At 46.8% G+C, this 25,352-nt stretch overlaps 2 protein-coding genes across 3 annotated transcripts; both read right to left on the bottom strand.

Annotated features, from left to right (window-relative positions):
• Positions 1-283: 283 nt before the first annotated feature.
• WSB2 (WD repeat and SOCS box containing 2) lies at positions 284-9,575 on the bottom strand. The gene is made up of 9 exons (XM_039332584.1): positions 9,446-9,575; positions 8,098-8,269; positions 7,601-7,833; positions 6,389-6,523; positions 5,413-5,513; positions 4,340-4,512; positions 2,717-2,830; positions 1,705-1,812; positions 284-1,204 (listed from the first exon to the last, which is right to left on the bottom strand). Exons 1-9 carry the CDS (start codon positions 9,510-9,512, stop codon positions 1,042-1,044), a joined length of 1,266 nt encoding a protein of 421 aa, XP_039188518.1. The 5' UTR covers positions 9,513-9,575; the 3' UTR covers positions 284-1,041.
• A 1,612-nt stretch (positions 9,576-11,187) lies between these two features.
• VSIG10 (V-set and immunoglobulin domain containing 10) lies at positions 11,188-25,005 on the bottom strand. 2 transcript variants are annotated; one of them, XM_039332588.1, is made up of 9 exons: positions 24,606-25,005; positions 21,892-22,176; positions 18,936-19,241; positions 17,857-18,132; positions 16,657-16,950; positions 15,779-15,889; positions 15,260-15,272; positions 14,316-14,449; positions 11,188-12,743 (listed from the first exon to the last, which is right to left on the bottom strand). In XM_039332588.1, exons 1-9 carry the CDS (start codon positions 24,850-24,852, stop codon positions 12,682-12,684), a joined length of 1,728 nt encoding a protein of 575 aa, XP_039188522.1. In that variant the 5' UTR covers positions 24,853-25,005; the 3' UTR covers positions 11,188-12,681. The 2 variants fall into 2 exon arrangements, with proteins under 2 accessions (XP_039188522.1, XP_039188523.1); XM_039332589.1 differs by lacking the exon at positions 15,260-15,272.
• Positions 25,006-25,352: the final 347 nt, after the last annotated feature.

Here is a 25,352-nt window from a genome sequence, read left to right as displayed (position 1 = left end):
AGACATCAAGTGATTAGGAGTTGGGCTATTCCACTGGCTGACAGCTCTCATTGTAAGGACATTCCTAAACTCTGCCTCCAGGCAAGATATGGGTCCTCTCTCCCACCATCTGATAGAGGATTCAGATCTCGATCAGGCTCCATCCACAGGATAATTTACACCAGCTGGGCAGGGGGGGAAAAAGCGCCTCTTTTTGACTTCCCTCTGCCCTAAAATTCTTCGCATCCTGTCTGCAATTTCACAAGCTGGCCACTTATTAAAACTCTTTTAACGATGCCATTCGCACATTTCCTCCAGCTAGGGAATTCCTGGGTCCTCCGAAACATCACCCACACTTCTGTGTTTCTGTTCCTAACACAAGAAATCTCCCATTGCTTATCAATCATTGCTCTCTGATCTGCCCGGTGGGGGGGGACCCCAAACTGCTCTGAAATCATTAATCCTAAAATGTACCTCTTGCTTAGTTATTGACAAAGTGTTTCTCTGTTCAAGCCAGCCAAAAAAGCAGAGCTTTTTGATTTCCACAACATGAGCTTCAAAGCTTTATCCAGCAGCATATTGATGCGGGAAAAATTTCCAATTCCACCTTTGCATTAATGGAGAAGACCCAGACCTGGTTTTTCCTAGATGATGGACAATCAGGAACCAAAAGCACTCCGGAATAACCCCCAAAAGTGGCCGCTGGCTGACTAAATAATGACACTCATTGTTTCCTTCTGTGTCCTGAGGTGCTTTTTTTTTTAATTATTTTTTAAACGTCCGAGAGGAAGCTGTGGGTGTCAAGCCCGCATCCCAGTAAATCTAAGTCTGGGAAAGTAACTGGCCAACTTTAGTATGCCCCAAAGCTCTATGAATTATAATTTCTTCCACGCGGCTAGTGCAGAAAAAAGGGTTTGCCAGCAGCATCCTTTGTCCTTTTCTCAGCTACATGGCTTCATCGCTTCACCTCCCAAAGAGTAAGAGTTTTTTGTCTTGCGTGCGCGCAACACCAGGCTGTGCGAGAAACAGACGGAGCAGAGCAGCGTCCCCGTTGAGCCAACATCATAAAGTCCTGTAGGTGAGGAACTCCTTCATCTTCTTGGGAATGCTCAGCGCCTGAACTTGGTAGCTCGTGAAACAGCCGCGAAGGACTTTCCGACATAAGTGCTTCAGAGAAGAGAGAGCTTGTGGAGCTGTCCAAAATTGGGCGTGACCATCTCTTGTCCTGCAACAGGAAGAGGCAGAAAACAGTTCATTCTTAGTCGACGCAGCAGGGGCAGCACAAAGCAAAGTCTCCAACAAATTTAAGCTGAAATGGACTTGATTAAGGTTGGAACAAGGGTCAGCAAGTCCAGGATATCCGTAAAAGAGGCTCTTTGTGGCTCAGGGTTGAACTGTGGGGTCCTTGGTGCTCTCTGAGCTAGATGGTTTTCTTGCAGATGTTTCTTTGCCCAACTAAGTAACATCATCAATGCTAGAAGGGAACGGAATTTATAGAGAGGACTGGGCAAGCAAGTCCAGTTGCCTCATGAAAAAGCATCTTTGGGACTCTTCCCAGGATCATGCAGGCTAACTCTACACTCAAGACAACTCCAAGACACAATTGGTTCAAGCAGCTCCTGGCAGGTGGATGGTTCATGAACATCCCTGCATACTCCATGCAGCTTTTCTTCCAAGAGTCTTAGATCTCCTTCCCAAAACCTACGATTCTCACCCAAAACCTACCCCGTTGCGATGATCCCACCATGTGGAAAATAAGTGCAGCAGAGGCCATTCTTCACAGGAGCAAAGGCCACAGGACTCTCAAGCTCTAGTGCCCAGATCCGGAGGAGCCTGAAGGAGATAAAAAAAAAACGTTCTTGTGTTCCAAAATTGAGCCCAAGAACCTAACTCAATAAATCCAGTCTTCTTAAGCCTCCATATGTTTTGGATCCCCAGGTCCCATCCTTCCTAGCAGTGTGTGGCCTAATGGGACCTGTAAGCCAAACCATCTGGAGAACATCAGCTGACCCAAATGTTGGCCAAAGAACTTCCAGAAGGCTTGACAGCAGTTTATTATTTTTTTGTAAAATGTTTATGATTTTTTTTCCATACAGTTCTATAGTACTTATTCAACAACATGTTATCTGAGTTTATCATTCACTAACACAAATTTAATTCCCAATCCTTTATTTTTTGTCTCCAACCATTGATAAAACAAGTCCCAAATCTGATAGTATTCTGTTTCTTCTTTTTCTTTCGACCTCATAGTAAGTCTGTCCATTTCTGCACAATCTAATTTTTTTTTTAATTATTTCTTCCTCTGGTGGTAATTCTTCCTTTTTCCAATATTGTGCAAATATGATTCTTGCCGCTGTTATCGCATGTAAAATCAGAGATAGATAGATAGATAGATAGATAGATAGATAGATAGATAGATAGATAGATAGATAGATAGATAGATATAGATAGATACTTCGTTTATCAATCTTTTCTGGCATACTACCGAATAAAAAATGGGACCTGTAGGCCAAACCATTTGGAGAACATCAGCTGACCCAAATGTTGGCCAATGCTTGACGGCAGTTGAATTGGGATCTCCAAGAGAACCTTCTTGGTTTTGGACCCCACTGCTTTCATCCTTGTTCAAAATTACATCGCCACCTGTACTTCCTGTATCCCCCCTATTATAGACACAATATCTGGGATGGGACCCATAACAATGTAAACCTTTCTGTTGCACTTTGGAGTCTCTTACCTATCGTCTGCCACTGTGGCAAGGTAGAGGCCCTCAGGTGAGAAGCACACAGACCTCAGAGAGCTGGTGTGGAAGTTCCCACTCTGGTCCACTACAGGTTGCAACGGATGGTGCCTGAGAAGAAGGAAAAACAGGTTGGAATCTTCCTACTAGCCGACTTGGTGACGATCAGCTACTGATAAAAAAAAACAACCCTGTGAAGACGCCCAGCTCAGCCCCTTGCTAAAGCTATCTAAACAGATGCCCATCGTGCCTTTTGGCAGGAGAGCAACAGTTCTCCATCTCCCAGCTGTTTGTAACTTTGAGTCCTCCCAGCTGCCCTGTTGTGGTCTGGGAATGACCACGAAAGAGACAGGGAAGAGCTATAGCAGTGGAACTAACAGATAAGAGTCTGTGGAGATCCTCCATCAACCAGGTCATGGTTGTCCCAAAAGTGCATTTCCTTGTTTTTCTTTGAAGACATTTCCCATCTCATCCAAGAAGCTTCTTCAGTTCCCAAAGGCAACCGGACTTCCTAGTTTTTCCTTGGAGACCTTTCGCTTCTCACCCAAGAAGCTTCTTCCACTCCGACTGGAGGGTGGGGAAGGGAAGGATTTATACTCCTTGCAGACTGCTGGTCATTTGCATCCTTTTAGAGAGTCGTGAAGGCCACCTGGAGGTTTACCTGTATCCTCAGGGTCACCTGAGGGGTGCAACTGGGTGGGGAGCCTTCTTGGCTGCAGGATGTTTTCTGCCTTGGGTCTCTTCCCTGTTGAAGTCAGGCTGTTGGTGACCCTAAAGACACTGAAAACCTCCCGGTGGCCTCAGCGACTCTCTAAAAGGATGCAAATGACCAGCTGTCTGCAAGGAGTATAAATCCTTCCATTTCCCCAACATCTAATCAGAGCTGAAGAAGCTTCTTGGAGGAGAAGTGAAAGGTCTTCAAAGAAAAGCAAGGGCATCCAGTTGCTTCTTGAAAAAGCACCTTTGGGACAACAGATAAGAGGCAGCCTAGCCTGCAGCGGGAATACGGGCACGGCAAACAACTTAGTAGAGACCCTCCCTAGTTTATTGTGATGTAAAGGGGACAGGAGAGAACTGTACAGTTAGTCCATTTAGTTAGTTCGTTTAGTGACTGTTTGAAGTTACAGCGGCACTGAAAAAAGGAACTTAGGACCATTTTTCAGACTTACGACCGTTGCAGCATCCCCACGATCAGGAGATTTATATTCCGATGCTTGACAACTGACTCACATTTATGACAGTGGCAATGTCCCGGGGGTGGGGGGTGGGGTATCACGGGATTTCCCCTTTTGCAACTTCCTGACAAGCAAAGCCAAGGAGAAATCCAGATTCACTTAACAACCATGTTACTAACTTAACAGCTGCAGTGACTCGGTTAACAAATGTGACCCAAAAAAAATAGTCGTAAAATGGGGCAAAGCTCACTTAACCATTTTCTCAGTCAGCAACATCCGTTTTTGGGCTCAAGGTCGGTCGTTAAGACAAGGGTGACCTGTACTTTGAGACTTGCCAGATTCTGCAAATGTAATCTTACACTAAGGTGCAATTAATTCCTCCGGGCATGCTGCTCCCTGTCTGCACCCCCTCCTCACGAGGCATCTCTCCATCCACCTTCCTTACCAAAGGGATCTTAGCTTCTCCCCCGTGCAGGGATCCCAAAGGATCACACAGGTGTCGTAAGAGGCCGTGGCGAGGAGAGCCGAGTCTGGAGAAAAGTCACAAGACGCAACGCAACTTTGGTGACCTTCTAGTTTCCGCAGCAGACGATAGGAACGCATACTCCAGAGGAGAGCCTGGTAGGGTGAAAAAATGACAGAAATAAGGATCGACCTGCCTCCAGAAGCGGTAAGTGCTCCAACACTGGAAGTTTTAAAGAAGAGATTGGACAGCCATTTGTCTGAAATGGTAGAGGGTTTCCTGCCTGAGCAGGGGGTTGGACTAGATGACCTCCAAGGTTCCTTCCAACTCTGTTTTTCTATTATTCTGTAAGAGGGGGGTCAACCTAGTCTCCAAAGCACCAGAAGGCAGAACAAGAAACAACAAGGAGAGAACTAAGGAAAAATTTCCTGACAGAGAGAACAATTAGCCAGTGGAACAACCTGCCTCCAGAAGTGGTGCATACTCCAACACTGGAAGTTTTCAAGAAGAGACTGGATAGGAATTTGTCTGAAATGCTAAAGGGTTTCCTGTCTAAGCGGGGGGTTGGACTAGATGACCTTTAAGGTCCCTTCCAACTTTATTATTATGGATCATCGCAGTCAGCCAGATTGTTCAGACTTCTTCCTCCTCCTCCTCCTCCTCCTCCTCCTCCTCCTCCTCTTCTTCTTCTTCTTCTTTCTCATTATTATTATTATTATCTTTTATTCATTAAACATGAACCTCAGTCAATTATTATTATTGAGGATCATCGCACAGTCAGCCAGACTGGATTTGGCATTTTTGTCTACCTATCGAGTCCTTACTCAGGACCTGGGATAGGCAGATGTGGATGTTTGATGGTATTACAGATAACGTCGCAGGATGGAAGCAGTTCCTAGTAAGACCGCCTTTTGCAATTGACTCATGGCAAATTTGTCAATGCCAATCAGTCTATTATTATTATTATTATTATTATTATTACCAAAGATCTGTAGTACCAATCTCATTTCTCACTGTCAAACAACACCACCCTTTCCGTGTAGGCTTAAACTCACCGATTTCTCTCCAGCCACGGAGCAGAGCATTTGACCATCAGGAGAAATGGAGCAACTGTAAACCCACTGCGAATGTCCAGAAAGCACTTTCAATTGTTTCACTAGGAAAAAAAAATAGAAAAGACGGATGGGAAAGGATTAGAGAACTCGATAGGAAATTTCAATGCCAGGGGGTCCCTCTCCTAACAATGCCCAGCTAGCAGGGCCAACAAGCAGGGCCTTCTACGGTATGTTTCAGGGTAAAATATATAGAAAAATCCCATTGGAGGTGGTGGGGGGGGCAAATCCATGTAGGATTAGGGTTAGGTCTCCATGAATTTGGAGAGCAAAATGGACATCGTCAATGGATTCATAGCACATCAGTATTCTTGGGAGCACACTGACTTTTTGATCTATCTACGTTTCCTGGTAAAATATACAAGGAAATCCCCTTATCTCTCTGGTGGGTCCCTCCCTTTACAGTTAACAGCAATAGAGTTGGGCGGGACCTTGGAGATCATCTAGTCCAACCCCTTGCTCTCTGACTCATGAGCGAGACTATGGTTAAACCTTGGGTGGACCCTAAGGTTTAGCGTCTCTGCCCCTGAAAACCGGGAGCAAAATCTTTTTCCCATCTCATTTCGGTGGTAACCAATCTGGAAACGGTATAAAGCTTTCTCAAAAGACAAAAGTAATGATTTCTTTAAAGAAAAGGATCTATTACAGTAAACCACAGACAATAAATCTTTGGAAGCCGATCCCTGCAGGGATGGGTTTTGGCTCAAAGTTTGACGTTCTTTTGCAAGGATCTTGTTCTGCGGGACTCCTGTTGTTGCAAAGTTCGTTGGCTTCAGAGAAAAACCGGTCCCCAAGTCCTCCAGGATAGCGCCTGGCTGGCTGAGACCAGACTTGGCTTCTTACAATGCTGGAGCACCACTTTTAAAGCCACAAGGGAAAGTTGTCTGACTGACCAGGGACTTCCGCAGCTCACGCTTACCATTTTGACCCAGGTCCCAGATTCGAAGCGTCTTGTCGCGGGATGCAGAAACGAGAATGGACGAGCGGTGGCCGGGCGCAAAGCTCAGATCCCTCACCACGTCTTGGTGCCCCACGAGATTAAAAAGCAGGTTCCCTACCAAGAAGGAGGGGGGAGCAGGCAAAAGGAAAATGAAATGGGTGTGAGGAGCAAGCAGTTTCGGGTTTGCAGGCGTCTTAAATGACACGAGAAGCATCCATAATTTTTCCCTCGGATTGCCTCGGCAAACGAGAGAGGTGGGTTTCCGCAAGGGGTCTGGAAATTCTCTGTTAAGCTTATAAATCTAAATTCAGCTCACCAGTCAAGCTGTTTACTAAGCCCAATGGGGATAGCTAAGTGTTTGAAATAGAAAGAAACGTTTTTTCATGGTTCAGGAAAGAAAAACAGGAAAATGTTGTCATTTTTATCTATTTCAATTCTTGCTGGTTGGATATGTCTCTTTGCTTGCCTGCCAGCCTGCCTGCCCATCCATCCATCCATCCATCCATCATCTTATCTATCAGTCATCTTATCTATCTATCCATCTATCTTTCATTCATTCATCTATCTATCTATCTATCTATCTATCTATCTATCTATCTATCTATCTATAGATCAATCTCTATCATCTATTGTCTATCTCTATATCATCTCTTTCTATCCTATCTACCTACCTGCCTAACTAGCTATAGCTCTATGTATATCTATCAATCATCTAATGCAGTGGTTCTCAACCTGTGGGTCGGGACCCCATTTGGGGTCGAACGACCATTTCATGGGGGTTGCCAAACAAGGCTGTCCGCCATTTGTTCCCCCTTTTCTTTGGCCATGCCCCTGGCACCCGGTGATGTATAAGTGGTTGGGGGTCACCACAACACGGGGAACTGTATTATGGGGTCGCGGCATTAGAAAGGTTGAGAACCACTGGTCTAATCTGTCTGTCTATCTATCTATCTATCTATCTATCTATCTATCTATCTATCTATCTATCTATATCGTTAACATCTAACATCCATCCATTATCTGTATTTATGTATATATACAGTATGCTATCTGTCTCTCTCTCTGTTTCTCTCTGTGTCTCTCCCTTGTAAGTTGAGGATTAACTGTAGCAAGGCAGGATAAAGGAAGCTTCACACATGTAAGCAAATTTGCAAAGATTGCCTTCTGTTTCAGGAAATGAAGCCCATTTACCTGTTTCCACTTCCCAGACTTTAATCTGCCCGTCGTTCAATCCCGTGGCCAGGATCAAGCAAGGAGAACTTTCCTTCCGGTGGCGATACTTGTATGGTGGGGAGGGCAGCCAGGAACTGAAAGCCAGACCCCAGACGATCTGTCCACATTCCAATGTCTTCTCCTTGAGCCCACCGTAACCTTTCGGCTTGGTTTTTCCACCCTGGTTCTTGCATTCCAAAGCTTTGCTGTTACTGCGGTGGAGCAGAACAAAAAAGATCAAAACAGATCACTAAGGGAGAAATGATCTCTTGCTGGACAGCCATTGGTCTGAAATGGTGTAAGATTTCCTTCCTGAGCAGGGGGTTGGACTAGAAGACCTCCAAGGTCCCTTCCAACTCTGTTATTCTGAATATCAGGAGTCCAAAGCACTTGGCAGTCCAAAGCAGCCTTGGAAGAGGGCAGCAGCACGCACACACACACACAAACACACACACACACCCCGTGTGAATACTCACTGCTCAGTCCCCTGTAAAGGCCAAGGGAGCAGCCTGACCACACCGTGGCCCTGTGACCAGGCAAACCAGGTCCCGTCGGCGGAGAAGGCCACACCCCAGGTCTCGCAGCTGGATTTCCAGTCATACTGTTGGGATTGTCCGGGCTTCAGCTCAGCCACGAGGAGGGGGTCTCCTGGGAAGAGGATAAGAAGGAAGGGAGGGAGGGAGTGGGTTTAGTGGCTCAAAGCACCAGACTACAAACTGGGAGACTAGGAGGGAGGGAGGGAGGAAGGAAAGAAGGAAGGAAGGAAGGAAGGAAGGAAGGAAGGAAGGAAGGAAGGAAGGAAGGAAGGAAGGAAGGAAGGAAGGAAGGAAGGAAGGAAGGAAGGAAGAAAGAGTTTAGTGGCTTAAAGCTCCAGGCTACAAACTGGGAGACCAGGAGTTCTAGTTCCACCTTAGGTGAAGGGAGGGAGGGAGGAAGGAAGGAAGGAAGGGAGGGAGGGAGGAAGAAAGGAAGGAAGGAAGGAAGGAAGGAAGGAAGGAAGGAAGGAAGGAAGGAAGGAAGGAAGGAAGGAAGGGTTTAGTAACTTAAAGCGCCAGGCTACAAACTGGGAGATCCTGAGTTCTAGTTCCACCTTAGGCGAAGGGAGGGAGAGTTTTTAGTGGCGTAAAGCTCCAGGCTACAAACTGGGAGACCCTGAGTTCTAGTCCCACCTTAGGTGAAGGGAGGGAGGGTTTAGTGGCTTAAAGCTCCAGGCTACGAACTGGGAGACCCTGAGTTCTAGTCCCACCTTAGGTGAAGGGAGGGAGGGTTTAGTGGCTTAAAGCTCCAGGCTACCAACTGGGAGACCCGGGACCTTAGGCACAAATTCAGCCAGGGGACTTTGGGCCAGTCCGTTCCCTTCTCTCAGCCTTGGGAAGAAGCAGGCGAGGGCAAACAAAGCCCAGCCAAAATCTTGCCAAGAAAACTGCGGACATTTATCCAGGCAGTTGCCACTGACTCGAAGCCAAACACACACACACACACACACACACACACACACACACACACACACACAAATAAATAAATAAGGGGAGGAGGGAGGGGGGATCCAAGCATCTCTTTAAGGGTTCCCTGCAGGAGGAGACCCCTCTTTTATCTACGGGGGGGAGGGGGAGGAAGCCTCCCGCAGGTGCCCGAGCCCCGCTTGCCCGATTCAGCCAGGGGATGGAAGGCAGAGGCGCTGCGCCGCGCTCCAGCGACCAGACTCCCGGTTCGTTTCAAGGGCCTGGCGGGGGGGGGGGAAACGCCGGGATTTGCCCCTCGCCAAGCCGGGCTCGGCCTCCCCGGACGCGCGGGGCGAAGGGGACCGCCGCGCCCTCCGCTCACCCTCCGCCACCGCCTCTCCTGCCGACAGCAGCCGCGGCCGGCAGCGCTCGCCCGGGGCCGCTTCCATCCTCTTCCCGAGCCCGTCCCTCGTCCGGGAGGAGCCAGATGACGGACTCGGCGCGGAGGGGAAGCCGAGAGACGGGGCGGAGAAGCAGCGGAGGAGCGCTCCGCCCCTGCGCCACTTTTGCGCCCTGGGCGCACGGCTGGTTGCGACGGGGAGGCGTGGCGGGGCTGCAACCGGTTTACTCGGAGGAGAGTTGCGTGGCCCTGCCTCGCTTGCCGGGGCGGCCCTTGGCTGCTTTCCCCAAGCGGGCTGCAGCTCCCATCATCCACAGCCAAATGGCCTTTTGGGGAGGTGGGTCTGGTCCGTCCAGCTGGGGAAAGGCCGGAGTAGAGGCCTTGGTGCACTCTAAGCTTGGGGGTTTGCTTGCACATCGGCCCAATATCTCAGGGGCTGCCCCAAAGAAGTCAAGCTCTTCTCCAAGGCGCCTGAAGGCAGGACAAGAAGCAACGGATGGAAGCTAACCAAGGAGAGAAACAACCTGGAACTAAGGAGAAACTTCCTGACAGTGAGGACAATTAACCAGTGGAACAGCCTGCCTCCAGAAGCGGTGAATGCTCCAACACTGGAAGTTTTTAAGAAGAGACTGGACAGCCATTTGTCCGAAATGGTGTAGGGTTTCCTGCCTGAGCACGGGGTTGGACTAGATGACCTCCAAGGTCCCTTCCAGCTCTATTCTGATTCTTTACAAAACCAAGTCCATTATCGGAGACCTATCAAATTCGCACTCAGGATATGACTCAGGGGTAATAAAAACCTCTATATGGCTTGTGTGCTTGGTTCTAAGTGTTATCTAATTTTGTTAATTTTCATGTTTTCATATTAGCGTGTTTTTTCTTGGACTGTAAGACGGTCAGTTTCAGCTTTGGAGAGTAAGATGGATGGCATATAATTCTGATTAATAAATAAAATGCCTGCCAAAAAAAAAAACACCCACCAAGCTCAGAGCTTCTGTTCTGGCAATTCAGTTAACAAACGAGTTACTAACTTATCAACTGCGATGATTCACTTAACAAATGGGGCAAAACTCACTTAGCCGATCTCTCGCTTTGCAACGGAAATGTTGCCGTCCCTGTACAGAAAACACGATCCTTGGTAACAGGATACGAACGACAGGCTGTCAACGCTGCTAACATCGGATGTTTTTGCATTGACAACAGATGGAAATGTAGCCATCTTCTTCCCTTTCCCTTTTAGAGTTAGATGATGCTGGGGGGGGGGTGTGAATGAGAGTCCAGCTAGACATAACAACACTAAACTTAGCATGAGGATCAAGGTTATTGAGCCCAGAGCTGATAAAGAATTGGTGGGCTGACGCTTCAAGCTAATTGGAGAATGTAATTCATGACGGTTAATTGGAGGAGGGGATTGTGCTTTGATACTAGGTGCCCAGGGAGGGGAATTCAGTTTTTGACTTCGATTATGTAGAGCCGATATTATGCTACTCAAATAAAAGATCCTTTAAGGTAAACAATGCCTCAAAGTTCTTTTGAAGCACTTCATCTGTTGGAACCATGACACCGGCATTTAGCCAATAAAGAGCATGCATTTCACTTAAAAACAGCAAACAAGAATAGCTCCAGTTCTTAAAAGGTGTGAAATGAATATAAAACTTCTCCTGATTTGGCTAATAACGCCCACATATCAAACACACAGGCACACACCCTACAGGCAAGTCACCTTTGTATCCAAAAGCCACACTTTTATTCCATAAACAAAAGATCACACCCAGATTCACAAGGGCCAGAAGAATGTTGGCCTCTGATTGCTACCAGCCTCAAAAGGAAGTAATTATTTCAGGAGTGCAACAGGCAAAAGAAGATGACGGCTGGAAAAGTGGCATTTTAAAGGAGGAAGCCTAACCCACCTGCCGGTCCATCAATAGACCCCGAGCCAGATTTGCACATTATTCTAGCATCTGACATCCAGCGTACAATTTGTACATGGTTCTAACCTCTATAGGTTAGTTTACAACCGTCTGTTTGTGCTCACTTCGGCAGCACATATACTAAAATTGGAACATTTAGTGACTGTTCCAAGCGACAACAGCACTGGAAAAAAGCCACTCGTGACCCCTTTTCACACTTACGACCGTTGCAGCCTCCTCCAAATTCAGATGCTTGGAAAATGGCACGGACTTACGACGGTTCGAGTGTCTTGAGGTCACACGACCCGCTTTTGCCACCGAGCAAAGTCGGTGCGGAAGCTACTTAACAACCGGGTTGCTATCTTAACAACTGCAGTGATCCCGCTAATGTGGCAAGAAAGGTCGAAATTTGGGGCAAAGCTCACTTAGCGGCAGATATTTTGGGCTCGGTTGCGGTCGTAAGTTGAGAGCCAGCTGTATTTCAAGTGGGCAGGCTTCAATTCTCCAGCTTCTCTGCGAAGGACAGGCTGGCTTGAGAATCCTTTAAAATATTTAGAGGGGATGAATTGGGACCATATACCTGGGCAGGTAACAGCTGCAGCTGCTCCTACAATTCAGACGGCTGAAGATCCCAGAAACGAGCAAGCAAAGGCATGCAGTTTAGTGATGCCAAATCCACTTCATGGGAAGAAGTCCCCCAAGTTCAGTACCCAGGTAGAGCTGAGATAGACTCCTGCCTGAAGCCCCCCTCCCCCAAATATCTGCCTCTCGTCTGGGGTGACATGAGACATAATTTTTGTCAGTAACTTCCTGCATTCAAGCCCTAGAGGACACAAAGAGTTGTTAGATGCCTCAAGCAATTTGCACCTAAGCAAGACTGTCCAGTTGTTGTTGTTTTCCCCAACAGGAGCTGCTGTGATGCTTCCTTCCCTGAAAGAGACCCTAGAAGCTTTGACTCCTGTTAAGAGTCATATCCAAAGAGGATCTAAGCTGGGAATGTGGGATCCAGGACCAGCTGGGACATCTCTCCCTGTTCCTCCAGCTCTTCTGCAGGGCCACAAGGCTTCCTGTCCAGGGATGCTTCTTCCTCCAGTTCCGAAAAAGCCACCTCATTTGTATCCTCGCCTACGTCACAAATGTTGTTTCAACACACAGCTCAGCCAAGCAGCAGCACAGGGAGGGATAGAGGCCAAAGAGACAGACCCAGATGGGCATAATTTTTCTAGGAATCCTTTGGGTCCAGTTCCATCCACTCTGCAAGTCTGTTTCTCTTCTTAGTACATAAAGCAAAAAAAGAGATAATCCTCTCTATGCTGTGGGTTTGGCTGTCCGGACTTCCTCCAGGGAGATGGACGTTTCTGGAAATGAGCCTGAAAAAAAAAATGCACGGAAATTAAAAACCGTAGCCAGGTATGGTTAGCAGCTCACCAAATCACCTGTTCCCCTCCCTCCCCTATTATAAGTATCATAAGAACCAGTTTGGTCTAATAGCTGAGGCAGCAGACTAGTAACCAGGGGGTCCTGAGTTCTAGATTCGTCTTAGGCATGAAAGCTGACTGGATGGGGCTAATCATCAGGAGACCGTGAGTTCTAGCCCCGCCTTATGCATGAAGCCTGGTTGGGCGATTATAGGCCAATGACCAGGAGACGGTGAGTTCTAGTCCCACCTTATGCATGAAACCTGGCTGGATGACTTTGGGCTAATCACCAGGAGATGGTGAATTCTAGTCCCACCAGAGGTACTAAAGCCATCTGGGTGACTTTGGGCCAATCCCCAGCAGAAGGTGAGTTCTAGTTTCTCCTTAGACATGAAAGTTGACTGGGTGACCTTGGGCCAGTTTCTCAACCCACCTCACAGGGTTTTTGTTATGGGGAAAATTTGGAGGACAAAGGAGTATTAAACATCTTCACCAACTCGAGTTACCTACAAAGTCATAAAGCCTGCATAAAAATCTAACAAATAAATAACTCCCATTTGAATTTGTGTCCTGCTAATTTCCATTTAAAGCAAGGATGCCCCGCTATTTTCCCCAGGGGAGTGGGCAAGGAACTCTAGTTCTCTAGAGGGATGTTTGGAAGGAACGGTGTTTAGTTTTTCATCCTTTACGTAAAAAACATAGCTAGTAGAATTGCTCTTCAGCTTTGTGTTAAACGAGATGCTCCTTTTGCTACCAGAGAAATTACAGTTCATTAACAAAGTTGAGAAGACTGTGGGAGCCGCGCCCTGAGTTTATGGTTGTGCTTCTGTAACTGTTAGCCTTACCAGGTGCACCACACTGAAAACATGACCAGGTAAGCAAATTGTACTTTATTGCAAAGCTATATTAACAGAATCTTGCATTTCTCCACCTTTACACCTTGAGAAACTAGGGAGGGTCCTTTTTGAGTTTCTTGCCCCACCCACTATCCGTCTCTGAGCTAAGCTGTCTCTTATATGATTGCTCCGTAGGCAGCATCTCCTTCACCCGTTTCCAAGGTCTTCCCCACAAACCACCAGGATTAACAGAGAGAATGAGACAAAAGTATGGTCAAGGAAGTTGAACTGGCAGCCCCACAGATGTAATTGAAGCTCCACCTGGTTTTTATGTGCATCATACATAAGATGAAGAAATGAAACCGATTCTGCTGAGACGGTGAGAGACTGAAACCTTTCCAAGGGCACTGCAGCAGGTGTAGAGAAGAAGCAGATGGTTCCCGTAACAAAGTGAAATTGTTTACATGGACTAGGCGAGAGGGTGGGGATCAGGCCAGATAAATTATTGTTTAATTCTATCAACTGGTGTCTGGAAACCTCAGAGTTAGTTTTGCCTCAACATTACCATGCCGTGTATTCAATAAACAGTAAGAGTTTCGGAAATGGAATGAACCTGGAGTGTTTATTTGGATTCTTGTGAATTGACACACAATTCCTGCCTGTGCCTGGGTCCCTCCATTCATCTTACTTTCAGTAGATCTGGTAGAACCTCTGTTTCCTATCCCTTCCATCTGATGTGATGTTGGTTCACTAGTGGCCTCCAAGTACAGGTCATCTTCATCTGAGTCCATAAGTTCAAGGATGTCACCTGCATCTCGATTCCTGCAATGCAGACAACAATAAAAACCATAAGAAAGAAATGAAGAGAACTCTTCTCCTCCTCCTTGCTTGAAGGACCACCTCTGTCAGGTGATATTCACTAAAGAGCATGTTGACCCAACTTGGCAGATAGGTCACATTTTCCAGCTGGGAACCATGGGAGATACTATCAAGTATGGGGTCCTTGGTGCTCTCTGAGCTTGGTTGTTTTCTTGCAGACATTTCATTACTCAGTTAGGTCTAGCGTTGTTGATGTTACCTGGCTGGGTAATGAAACGTCTGCAAGAAAACAACCAAGCTCAGAGAGCACCAAGGACCTCACAAACCTCCTTCTGCTCCTCCACCTCTTCCCTTTCTCTCCTCCTCTTCCTTCTCCTCCTCCTTTCTGCAAACCCCACTCCTTCTAGGACTGATGATGTTACCTAGTTGGATAATGAAATGTCTGCAAGAAAACAACCAAGCTCAGAGAGCACCAAGGACTCCACAGTTCAACCTTGAGCTATAAATATTCTGTTGTGTTGTTATCAAGTATACCTGCAGGTAATTATTGAACTACTATTGAGCATTCCGTGACATAGAATCTAAAATATTATACTTAAAAATACTTATAAGTGGCATGCTTCTTTCTTGCCCAGCCCTAACCCCAATGAAATTGTTAGTTTTGTTCAATGGATGAGGCTTTATACAAATTCACGGGCTGTACCATTTTAAAGAGGTCGCACTACCACAAGGTTTGACAATCCCTTCTCCAAATGATGGTTTCTTTAGATGAAATGGGTCGAGACTTTTTAGTTAAAAAATAGAGACACTTACCGAAGCACGTTCGCTGGGAACATGAAAGAGAGAAGAGAAGAAAAATATTTTGTATTAAAAAGTTACTCATTTGCTTTCTAAGGTTATACAGTAAGTATCTAATGCAATGTCAGAAATATATTCTGTCTGCCTGCCTGCCTGCCTGCCTGCCTGCCTGCCTGCCTGCCTGCCTGCCTGCCTGCCTGCCTGCCTGCCTGCCTATCTATCTATCTATCTATCTATCTATCTATCTATCTATCTATCTATCTATCTATCTATCTATCTATCTATCTATCTATCTATCTATCAGATGTATTGGCCACCCATCTTAGCAACATACAGTATATCGCATTTAGAAACCTTTGGTTATCTTTTATTTTATTATTGGAAGGATGTGCCAATATATCCATAAGATTTTCTTTTTCAACGTTCCTATAAGATTGCCTAGAGCGCAATTTAAGGAATACACATTTTGAAACCCAAATGCATTCTGTTGGTTTGACTCCTCCAGCGAGCAATTCTCTACAGACCCTCTCTCACCTTTGAGGCACACCTGAGGTCCCGCATAGAGAAGGATTCCAGAAAAGACCAGAACTCCGAGCAATAAAAGGACTACAACGGAACCCACAATGCCAGCAACGTTCAGAGGATCTGCAGAGAGAAATGGAGAGAAAAAAAGCATTGAGATGGGGGGGGGGAGAGAGAGAGAGAGAGAGAGAGAGAGAGATATGCCATGAAGCAACTTCTCCTCCTCCTCCTCCTCCTCCTCCTCCTCCTCTTCCCCCATTTCTTAAAATTTGTAAGATCGCCACCCTTCAAAAATGAAACTCAAAAGGAATTCTCAAGCAGGAGGGAAGGAAGGAAGGAAGGAAGGAAGGAAGGAAGGAAGGAAGGAAGGAAGGAAGGAAGGAAGGAAGGAAGGAAGGAAGGAAGGAAGGAAGGAAGGGTGGCAGGGTGGGAGGAAAAAGGAAAGGAAAGGAGAGGGGAGGGGAGGAAAGGAAAGGATTGTGGGCAGATTTTATTATCGCATGGGATGTACAGTATAAATTTAAACAAAATCCAGCTTTCTTAATTAATCAACTTGCTAAAGCTAACCAATCAGTCTTGCTAAATCAACACTCCACTTGCTGGAACCAACCATTTCCCACCAGGTGAGGCCTTCCCATCACGGGTGGGAGAGCTTTTTAGGCATCAGAGCAAGGAGGTCCCAAATAGCTTTCGTTACTGGCAGCAAGTCAAAGCTTCTGTTTTATAAAGACCTCTGGGTTCAATCCTGATCGTAGAGTCAAGGACTTTCAGCCACTTTAAGAGCTGCATGGACTTCAACTCCCAGAACTCCTGGCCGGCTGAGGGAATTCTGGGCGCGGAAGTCCTCCCACCCTCAGCCCAAGTGCCCCTATTGCAACCTCCTGACTTACCTGTCACCTTCAGGTGAACGTAGACCTCTCTCGGGCCCAGGGGGTTCTCGGCCTTGCAGATGTAGTACCCTTGGTCTCTGCTGGCCGAGCAGTTCTGGATGACAAGGCTGGAGACCCCCTCCTTTTGGCTGATGAGAACCCTGCCCCTTGACCGGATCTCTGTCTCCACCTTGGAGGAGTTGCGCCACCAGGTGATCCTCGCAGGTGGGTTGCCGGCTGTCAGTTCACAGGTCATCTCTATGGATCTCCCCGCGAAGCAGCGCTTCATTGGGTTGGCCATGACGGAGGGCCGCTCTGGCGCAAGAGGAAAGTCAAGTTGAGTTGGGAGGACAGGAGATATATATGTTTTATTAGGGTTTTTGTTTTTTTACATATCACCATCAATATTTGCTAAGCAGTGTGTTGTCTGGGTTTGTATTTACAAATACTAGTTAGTTTCTAAGAGTTCCATATTCCACATGATAGCTTTCCTAGATTTTCTCTCCTTCCAATAATGTTCTCTTTTATTAACCTTAAATTAGTACATTCCTTGATAATTTCAGAAGATCACAATTAAATATCTACGAATAACCTCCACCTCATTCTTGAGCTTCTTTTCTCATTAATCATCTTCTAGATCACCTTGTTCAAGTTCTCATTTAAATTTATTTTCCCCACAATATTCAAAAGAAAACATTTTTACCTGTTAAATCAGGTGAAGGAAAGCTACCTGATATAAAACCTAAGCAAGTTGTGCTTCCTTTTTTCTGGTTATCTGGCTATAACTTTTCATAGAATACAGTACAGATCATTGAACAAACTTCGTTGCGTTACATACTTGACTAAATTATCTTTCCACTGATATATAATTTTAGGATACTACTCAAAAAAAAGTGGTGTTATTAGCCATCAAACCTCAAAAATACACTTTTCCCAAAAGGTTTCCACAATTGTGGCCGCTACTGTTCCTGCACAGACCATTATAGGGATGATGTTGAGGAAGCTTTTAGAGAAGTATAGGGGTGGGGGGACTCAAATGGGAGCTAAAAGAACAAGGCCGAAAAGAATAAACGAGGAAATTAAAACCAGCCATTCCTTACATCAGGAGCATGGAAAGACATTAAGAGAACAGGGAGAGAAATCCCAGTCAGCTCTTTCCCATTTGGAGTCTTGGAACGCACTGCGAAATTGTGCAGTTCCGGAATCCCATCCTTGACTCACCCAATCGCAAGGTGCAGTTCTGGTTTTTCTTCTCATTTGCAATATGGTTTCCGCGGCAGACAAAATCCTTGCCCCAAAGCCGCCGTGACCCTTGCAGAGACACCACTGTAGCATTTGCAAAGTGGGTGGTGTTGGAATCCATGGCTAGACCCTCCAGGTTGATCCACTGGAGCGTAGGGGGTGGGTAGCCCCCGGGCCAGCTGCACGACAGTTGAACCTCCTGAGAATTCTCCACGGAGGTCTCAGCTTGACACCTGGGCGATGACGGTGGGAGATCTGAAGAGAGAAGCTTGCAAAAGGACTGGGAAATAGCTCTGGGTCTGATTTATTTACATTTTTTATTGCCTGTTTTTAAACACCGGAGACAAGTACTAAAACCCGGGTGCGGGGGGGGGGGGGGGAATCTAGGATCAGCTCTGACCCTGACAGAAACATGGCTAGAGGACAAGGGATTGAGAGAAAGCAGAAACAGAAGTTCATGAAAAGCAATAAGGAAGGAACTTTTGAGGGGGGGAGAAGATGAGGCGGGGTTTGGACTTCAGCCCCCCCCCCCCGTCAGCAAAGTTAATGGTTGGGGACAATAGACGTTGTAGTTCAGAACACCCGCTAGGATTTTTCTGCCAGCTATTCCACTGGCCTTTGTGGAACCACCAAGTAGATTAGGAGAAGATCCCACCTGTGTCCTGTTTGTGCATTGGTCCTTTTTATCTATGGAATAACAGAGCTGGAAGGGGCCTTGGAGATCTTCTATTCCAACCCCCTGCTCAAGCAGGAGACCCTATAGTAGCATCCCTGACAAATGGTTGTTCAGTCTCTCCTTGAAAACCTTGAGTGATGGCGCACCCACAACTTCTGGAGGCCAGCCTGTCTACTACTAAACTTCCATCCGTGATCATTTCGTTCTCGTTCACTCTGAACGTTTTCATTCCTAATGTTGAAGGCTTTTCCTCTTCAAGGACACAATTCCTTAAGAGGAAGGCATAGGGGCCACAGTCCTGTGCATTTCCAGAAGTGCAACATTCCCTGGGGAAAAATGACACCCACGCACTCACCCTGCCCATAGTTTTCGGCATACGTACAGTAGATCAGGAGTTCGCGGACGACCGACTTCTGGCGTTGGCTCAACAGGTTTGTGGCCAGACACGAGTAGTTCCCTTGATAGTTGGGCATGACGTTGTGTAGCACGAAAGAGCTCTGTGAGCTGTTGACTTCGGTGAATGGCTCCTGGGCAGAACCAAGTGGGTTAAAATCCCACTTAGTGGCGGAATCAGGCCAAGAATCACTACTGCAGGTGAAGTTCAAGATGTCATGCCTTTTGGCATAAAGCGTGCCATTTGGCAACGTCCCGGTGGGAGAAATTTTGACTTCCATCAGCTCTGGTCCACCTGGAAAGCAAGCATGTCAAAATAAAACATGTTCCCTGTCAAACAGTTGTACCAGGTGGGCAGAGAGAATTGGAGAGACTGGTCCCCCAGGTAACCAGATATGCCACGGAGGGCTTCCAAGGTAACAACCGGCAACTTGAATTGCACCCAAAGGCCGGATGGCAGCCAACACAGTTTGTGCACAATCCATCAGAATAGAGCTGGAAGGGACCTTGGAGGTCTTCTAGTCCAGCCCCCTGCTCAAGCAGGAGACCCTACGCCCTTCGAGACAAATGGCTGCTCAGTCTTTTCTTAAAAACCTCCAGGGATGAAGCCCCCACAACTTCTGGTGGCAAGCTGTCCCACTGGTTCATTGTCCTCCTGGTTAGGGAGATTCTCCTTAAGTCCAGGTTGCTTCTCTCCTTGATTAGTGTGTCACAGTGATGACAGCAGGCAGAGCTACCAGGAGCAGGTGACCGTGACCAACTAGGATCTGAGCCCAGGACAACTCCTGGCAATGCGCCCCCCCCATGGGAATTAAGGTGGTTGCAGAGGTTTTCCGACGCACCTGTTAAAACTTCCTGCCCTGTTTTCTTATTTGAAATTAAAGATGGAAACCTGGCAAAATCCCACCTGGGTTGCCCCCTTCTTTCTTTACAAGGAAGCCCCAGAGATGCCCTCGTCCTGTTTAGAACATATAAATATTGCCTGGATGTTGCTTGGCTCCAACCGTTTGCTTTCTCCGTTGTTTGTTTGTTTGTTTGTTTACAGTTTTGTTTTGTTTGTTTTCTGTTACTATAGCTTTTGTTTACGTGTTTATTTATATTCTGCCTTTGCCGTTATTGGTGCTGTGATTGTTAAGCAAATCAATGCGGTTAACTGAACCAGGCAGCTGATGATGGATTGAGCAACGGAAGTGATTTGCTTAATAAACATCAAAGTGAGTGTGGCTCACTTAACTTCTTTAGCAAGGGAAATTCTTGACCCAGTTGCAGTCATTTGTCAAGGACTACTGTATTGTGCACCTATAAATCTTCTGCATCTTGATGGATGCAGCGGTGCACCAGTTAAAATGGGTGCGGCTCTCGCCTTTCACACGCAAAGAGCAGAATTACCAGCCAGCCACACCTTGAAAGCAAATAAGAAATTGAGATAGGGGGTTGTAATCTGGTAACTATAGCAAGATTATTGTACGCCCGACACTGGAGAGAATGCGGAAATCTTGTGGAAGGGATTGCGTAAGTGTCAGGATTCGCAGAAATGGCAAAATTGGTCTGTTTGGTCCGAGGAAAAAAACAATAGAGGTCATAGAATAACAAGAGTTGGAAGGGAACTTGGAGGTCTTCTAGTCTAGCCCTCTGCTCAAGCAGGAGACCCTATACCATTTCAGACAAATGGCTGTCCAGTCTTTTCTTGAAAACCTCCAGTGCTGGAGCATTCACAGCTTCTGGAAAGCAAGTCGCTCCACTGATTAATTGTTCTCATTGTCAAGAAATTTTTCCTTAGTTTTAGAGCTGAATCTCCCTCTCTCTCTCTCTCTCTCTCTCTCTCTCCCTCCCTCTCTCTTATAATTTATTGTTTTATCATAGAGAATAAAATACAGAACAGTAAAACAAACAAACAAAATGAAACAAAACAAAAACATACACTCAACCCTAACAACAACAAAAGAAAAGAGAGAGAGAAGGAGAGGGAGGGACAGAAAGAGAGAGGAAGGGAGAGAGAGGAAGAGAGAGGCAGAGAAAGAAAAAAATAGTGTACAAAAAAAAGCAAGAAAAGGGGTTCAATTAAATTTAACAATTAAGATGTAGGATCCACTCCGGCTGAATGCTGAAAGAAAATACAAATATATATGTAATGTTTAACTTAACCTGTTGACTGCTTTTTCTTCTTTTTTTATGTGTGTGTGTGTGTGTGTGTGTGTGTGTGTGTGTGTGTGCGTACACACACATACATATACATACACACACACATCTTTTATATAAAAGAAGAGAAAGCAGTCAACATTACATATATATTTGTATTTTATATTTTGCATTTCTGGATGGATGGATAGATGATAGATAGATAGATAGATAGATAGATAGATAGATAGATAGATAGATAGATAGATAGATAGATAAAAAGAAGAAAAAGCAGTCAACAGGTTAAACTAAACACTACACTAATCTTCAAATCTCTCTGTTTAGGTTGAATCTCTCTTTGATGAGCTTCCATCTGTTACTTCCTGTCCTGTCTTCAGGTGATTTGGAGAACAGGTTGACCTCCTCTTCTCTGTGACAGCTGCTCAAGTATTGGAAGACTGCTATCATGTCATCCTAGTCCTTCTTTTTGTTAAACTGGACATACAAAATCTCCCCCCACCCTCCAAAGCATTCACGTGAATCTCCATGGCAATCTTTACTGGACGATCAGGTTAGCATTTTCACTCGTTTTCCTAAGGCAGGACTATAACTCACAGTCTCCTGGATCCTAGGCCAGCACCTTAACTGCAATAAAACTAGTGCTGACCCCTATGGCACTGAATTTTTGTTTTGGTCTGACCTACCTTGTTGGGCTGGCAACTGTTGACTTAATGCAACATCTATACCCACATACATTGTCTAATATACTGCCCTGTTCTATCTGCCGAGCATCCACGCCGTTTTCTAAAGCAAGGGTGAAAACTTACCGGCCATCAGTAACTGGATCCTGTGTGTATGGTTGGTCTCAGCCAGTATCTCCCTGCACAAGTAGTGACCTTCGTCCTCTCGACGCAATCCTGAAATGTGCAAGGAGCTGTTTTCCACCAGGGACAAGCGGCTATCCGAAGGCAGTTTTCCATCCGAGGAGAAGAGCATGGGGATTGCACCGGGCTCACCGTGAAACCACTGCACCACCAGCACCTGGGAAGATGCATTCCAGCATCGCAAGGTCACTTCCCCATCCAGTTCGCCAACTGCCACTTCTTCAGTTTCTGGGGGAGATAAAGTTTATTTATCTAAAATGCTCTCCTTTCTAAGAGCTGAAGCCCACCTGCCTTAAAGTTGCCCAGGTTGTGAAACACTGAGTTAAGAGTTTCCATCCATCTACCCTTTGCACGGAGAGACAGTTTGGTCTAGTGGTTAAGGCAGAAGGCTAGAAGCCAGGAGGCTGCGAGTTCTAGTCTCACCTTAGGCACGAAAGCCAGCTGGCTGACTTTGGGCTAATCAGCAGGAGATGGTGAGTTCTAGTTCCGCCTTAGGCATGAAAGTCAATAGGGTGACTTTGGCCCAGTTACCAGGAGACTGTGAGTGCTAGTTCCATCTTAGGCACGAAAACCAGCAGGGTGACCTTTGGGCCATCAGCAGAAGACAGTGAGTTCTAGTCCTGCCTTAGGCATGAAAATCAGTTGAGTGACTTTGGGCCAATCAGCAGGAGATGGTGAGTTCTAGTCCCAACTTAGGCAGGAAAGCCAGTTGGGGAACTTTTGGGCCAATCACTAGGAGACCAGGAGTTCTAGTCCCGCCTTAGGCATGAAAGCCAGCTGGGGGACCTTGGGGCCTCTCCCATCTTCTCAGCCCAACCCATCTCACAGGGTTGTCGTTGCGAGGAAAACAGGAGGAGGAAGGTGTGATGGATACATTCACCGTCTTTGAGTTGTTTGTAAAAATAATAAAGGTGGGATATAAACACCAAATACACCGGGCATACCACCCTAAATCACGGTTTAACCACACTTGAGTAAATCAAGCACGGCACGCTAGGTTTTAGCAAAGTGCACTGAAATCACATCAACTCTTGGAAGCTGATATGAGACAAGAAAAGAGCATCGTAGTTGCACTCCCTGTAAAAGCAAAGCTGGGTCTTTTCTCCTTGCCAAGCAGAATGCAAACTCATCCTGCTCTATTATTAGCTCTCTTTCCAACAGTACCTCTCCTTGCTCAGAACTCTGCATGCAAAAGCAGGGTTTTACAGTTTTCATTCGGTCAGTCTGTTTAGCCTTCAGATTGAAAATCCGCCTATAAAGTCATCACAACCCACTAAAGCAGTGGTTCTCAACCTGTGGTCGGGACCCCATTTGGGGTCGAACGACCATTTCACGGGGGTCGCCAAACAAGGCTGTCCGCCATTTTTTCCCCCTTTTCTTTGGCCACACCCCTGGCACCCGGTGATGTATAAGTAGTTGGGGGTCACCACAACATGGGAAACTGTATTATGGGGTCGCGGCATTAAAAAGGTTGAGAACCACTGCACTAAAGGGTTGGAGTTAACCAGGAAGAACCTGGGCTGAATTTTGTTTGTCTATCTCACAAATTAATTCTAGTTTACTTGGTAATTCTACCTGTCTCCTATTCATAGTTCTTTCTTTCTTTCTTTCTTTCTTTCTTTCTTTCTTTCTTTCTTTCTTTCTTTCTTTCTTTCTTTCTTTCTTCTTCCTTTCCTTTTTCTTTCCTTCCTTCCTTCTTTCCTTCCTTCTTTCTTTCTCTTTCCTTCCTTTTCTTTCTTTCTCTTTCTTTCTTTCTTTCTTTCTTTCTTTCTTTCTTTCTTTCTTTCTTCCTTTCTTTCTTTCTCTTTCCTTCCTTCTCTTTCTTTTCTTTTTCTTGCTCACATTCCTTCCTCTCTCTCTCTCTCTCTCTCTCTCTCTCCTTTTCCTTTCTCATAAAAGTGCTTTGCTTCTTCTCCCCCTTCCTAACCGAAACAGGCAAACGTTATCAATTGCCCCTCCCTCACCCCAGCCACAACCCAACCCTCAGAAAAGCGATTAAAATCATCCTAGAAAAATTCTGCATCCTACCTCCCCCACTTTAGACTTCGGGGAAATCAGAGAGCAGGCAGTTGTGACCGGAAGCGCTTTTGGGACAAAAACAAGTATGCAGTATTCCTGAAAAATTTGGAGTTAGGGCGGGGAGGGGGGGAGAGGGGGGCTGGGAGGGAAGGAAACAAATGACGTCGCAACCTCTAAATCCCGACCTGTCTAAAAAACTTGGCGGAACAACGATCCCTTTACGCAAAGCATTCCCCATCATTGCCAACAAACGCCGCGCGCTCAGTCGGATTTTTCGCGGACAGACGAAGGCAAAAGGGGCGGGAGGGGGGAGGTTCGGGGGGGGGGCGGCGATCCCGTCCCGCAGAAAGTTCGGAAAGCGAAGGAGACGAGAAGGGAAGGGTTACACATCCTTGTTTGGGAAAAAAAACCCCGAAGTCAAGGCAACATTCTCCTCCTTCCAGGAGAGACTTAAGATGCTTTAGCGGGAAGGCTCCCCATCTAGTCTAGTCGTCCCTCCGGGCGGGGGGGGGGGAATCTCCTCGTGGTCTCCTCTCCAAGTGGAACCCCGGCTCTTCCCGGCTCAGCTGTCATCTCTCCAACCTTGGGGCTGTGCCACCTGCCCTGCCCTGCCCATCGCGCCCGGCCAAGGGGAATACCTGCAGCGCCGCCGCGCCCGGAAAGCGCCAGGACGAAGAGAAGGCTCGCAGCCGCCCGGCTCGCCATGGCAGCTCGGATTGGGGGGAGCCGGCGCGGCTCCGCGGATTTACGGCCGGGAGGGCGGGCAGCGTTGACAGAGAGGCGGGGAAACTTCCCCGCGGGAGGCGGAGCGGCTGCGGCCGACGCGCTTCGCTCCGGGCTTGGTTTACCTGGCGCCGGCCGGTGACTGGGGACCTTCCCAGCCATCCAACGCAACGTAAGTCACTGAGACCTCGGTTAAAGTGAGTTTTGCTCCACTTTTCTTTGCCAGGGCGGTTTAAGCGAATTACTGCCGTCGTTAAGTTAGTAACGCGGTCGTTAAGCGAATCTGGCTTCCCCAGGGCCAGAAAGTCGCCAAACGTTGATCGGATGACCCCGGGACACTGTGACCGTCGTAAATATGAACCAGTTGCCAAGCGTCTGGATATTGATGGAGGGGATGCAGCAGTGGAAAAAACCGGTCTTTTTTTCGGTACCGTTTTAACTGTGAACGGTCACTAAATGAACCGTCGCGAGTCGAGGACTACCTGGACAGCTGGATCGAGGATCCAGCCGTGACACTTACAAATACAGAATGACAGAATTTTAAGGGACCTTGGAGGCCTTCCAGTCCAACCCCCTGCTCAGGTAGGAGATCTTACACCGTTCTGGACCAATCTCTTCTTGACAACCTCCAGTGATGGAGCTACCCACAACTTCTGGAAATG

The sequence above is a fragment of the Crotalus tigris genome, unplaced genomic scaffold (assembly GCF_016545835.1).
Source record: "Crotalus tigris isolate CLP2741 ecotype Arizona unplaced genomic scaffold, ASM1654583v1 scf7180000024461.5605484, whole genome shotgun sequence".
In the NCBI taxonomy this organism is placed as follows: Eukaryota; Metazoa; Chordata; class Lepidosauria; order Squamata; family Viperidae; genus Crotalus; species Crotalus tigris.
This window is presented reverse-complemented; position numbering and strand designations above follow the sequence as displayed.

What these genes read in the sequence shown, in the direction of transcription:
- WSB2 (XM_039332584.1), bottom strand. Translation starts at nt 9,512, where the DNA reads ATGGAAGCGGCCCCGGGCGAGCGCTGCCGGCCGCGGCTGCTGTCGGCA. An exon ending in AGGAGAGGCGGTGGCGGAGG is followed by an intron (nt 8,270 to 9,445) that starts GTGAGCGGAGGG and finishes TCCTCTTCCCAG; the next exon opens with GAGACCCCCTCCTCGTGGCT. An exon ending in CTGGGACCTGGGTCAAAATG is followed by an intron (nt 5,514 to 6,388) that starts GTAAGCGTGAGC and finishes TTTTTTTCCTAG; the next exon opens with TGAAACAATTGAAAGTGCTT.
- VSIG10 (XM_039332588.1), bottom strand. Translation starts at nt 24,852, where the DNA reads ATGGCTGGGAAGGTCCCCAGTCACCGGCCGGCGCCAGGTAAACCAAGC. An exon ending in CGGGCGCGGCGGCGCTGCAG is followed by an intron (nt 22,177 to 24,605) that starts GTATTCCCCTTG and finishes TATCTCCCCCAG; the next exon opens with AAACTGAAGAAGTGGCAGTT. An exon ending in CGTTCACCTGAAGGTGACAG is followed by an intron (nt 15,890 to 16,656) that starts GTAAGTCAGGAG and finishes TTCTCTCTGCAG; the next exon opens with ATCCTCTGAACGTTGCTGGC.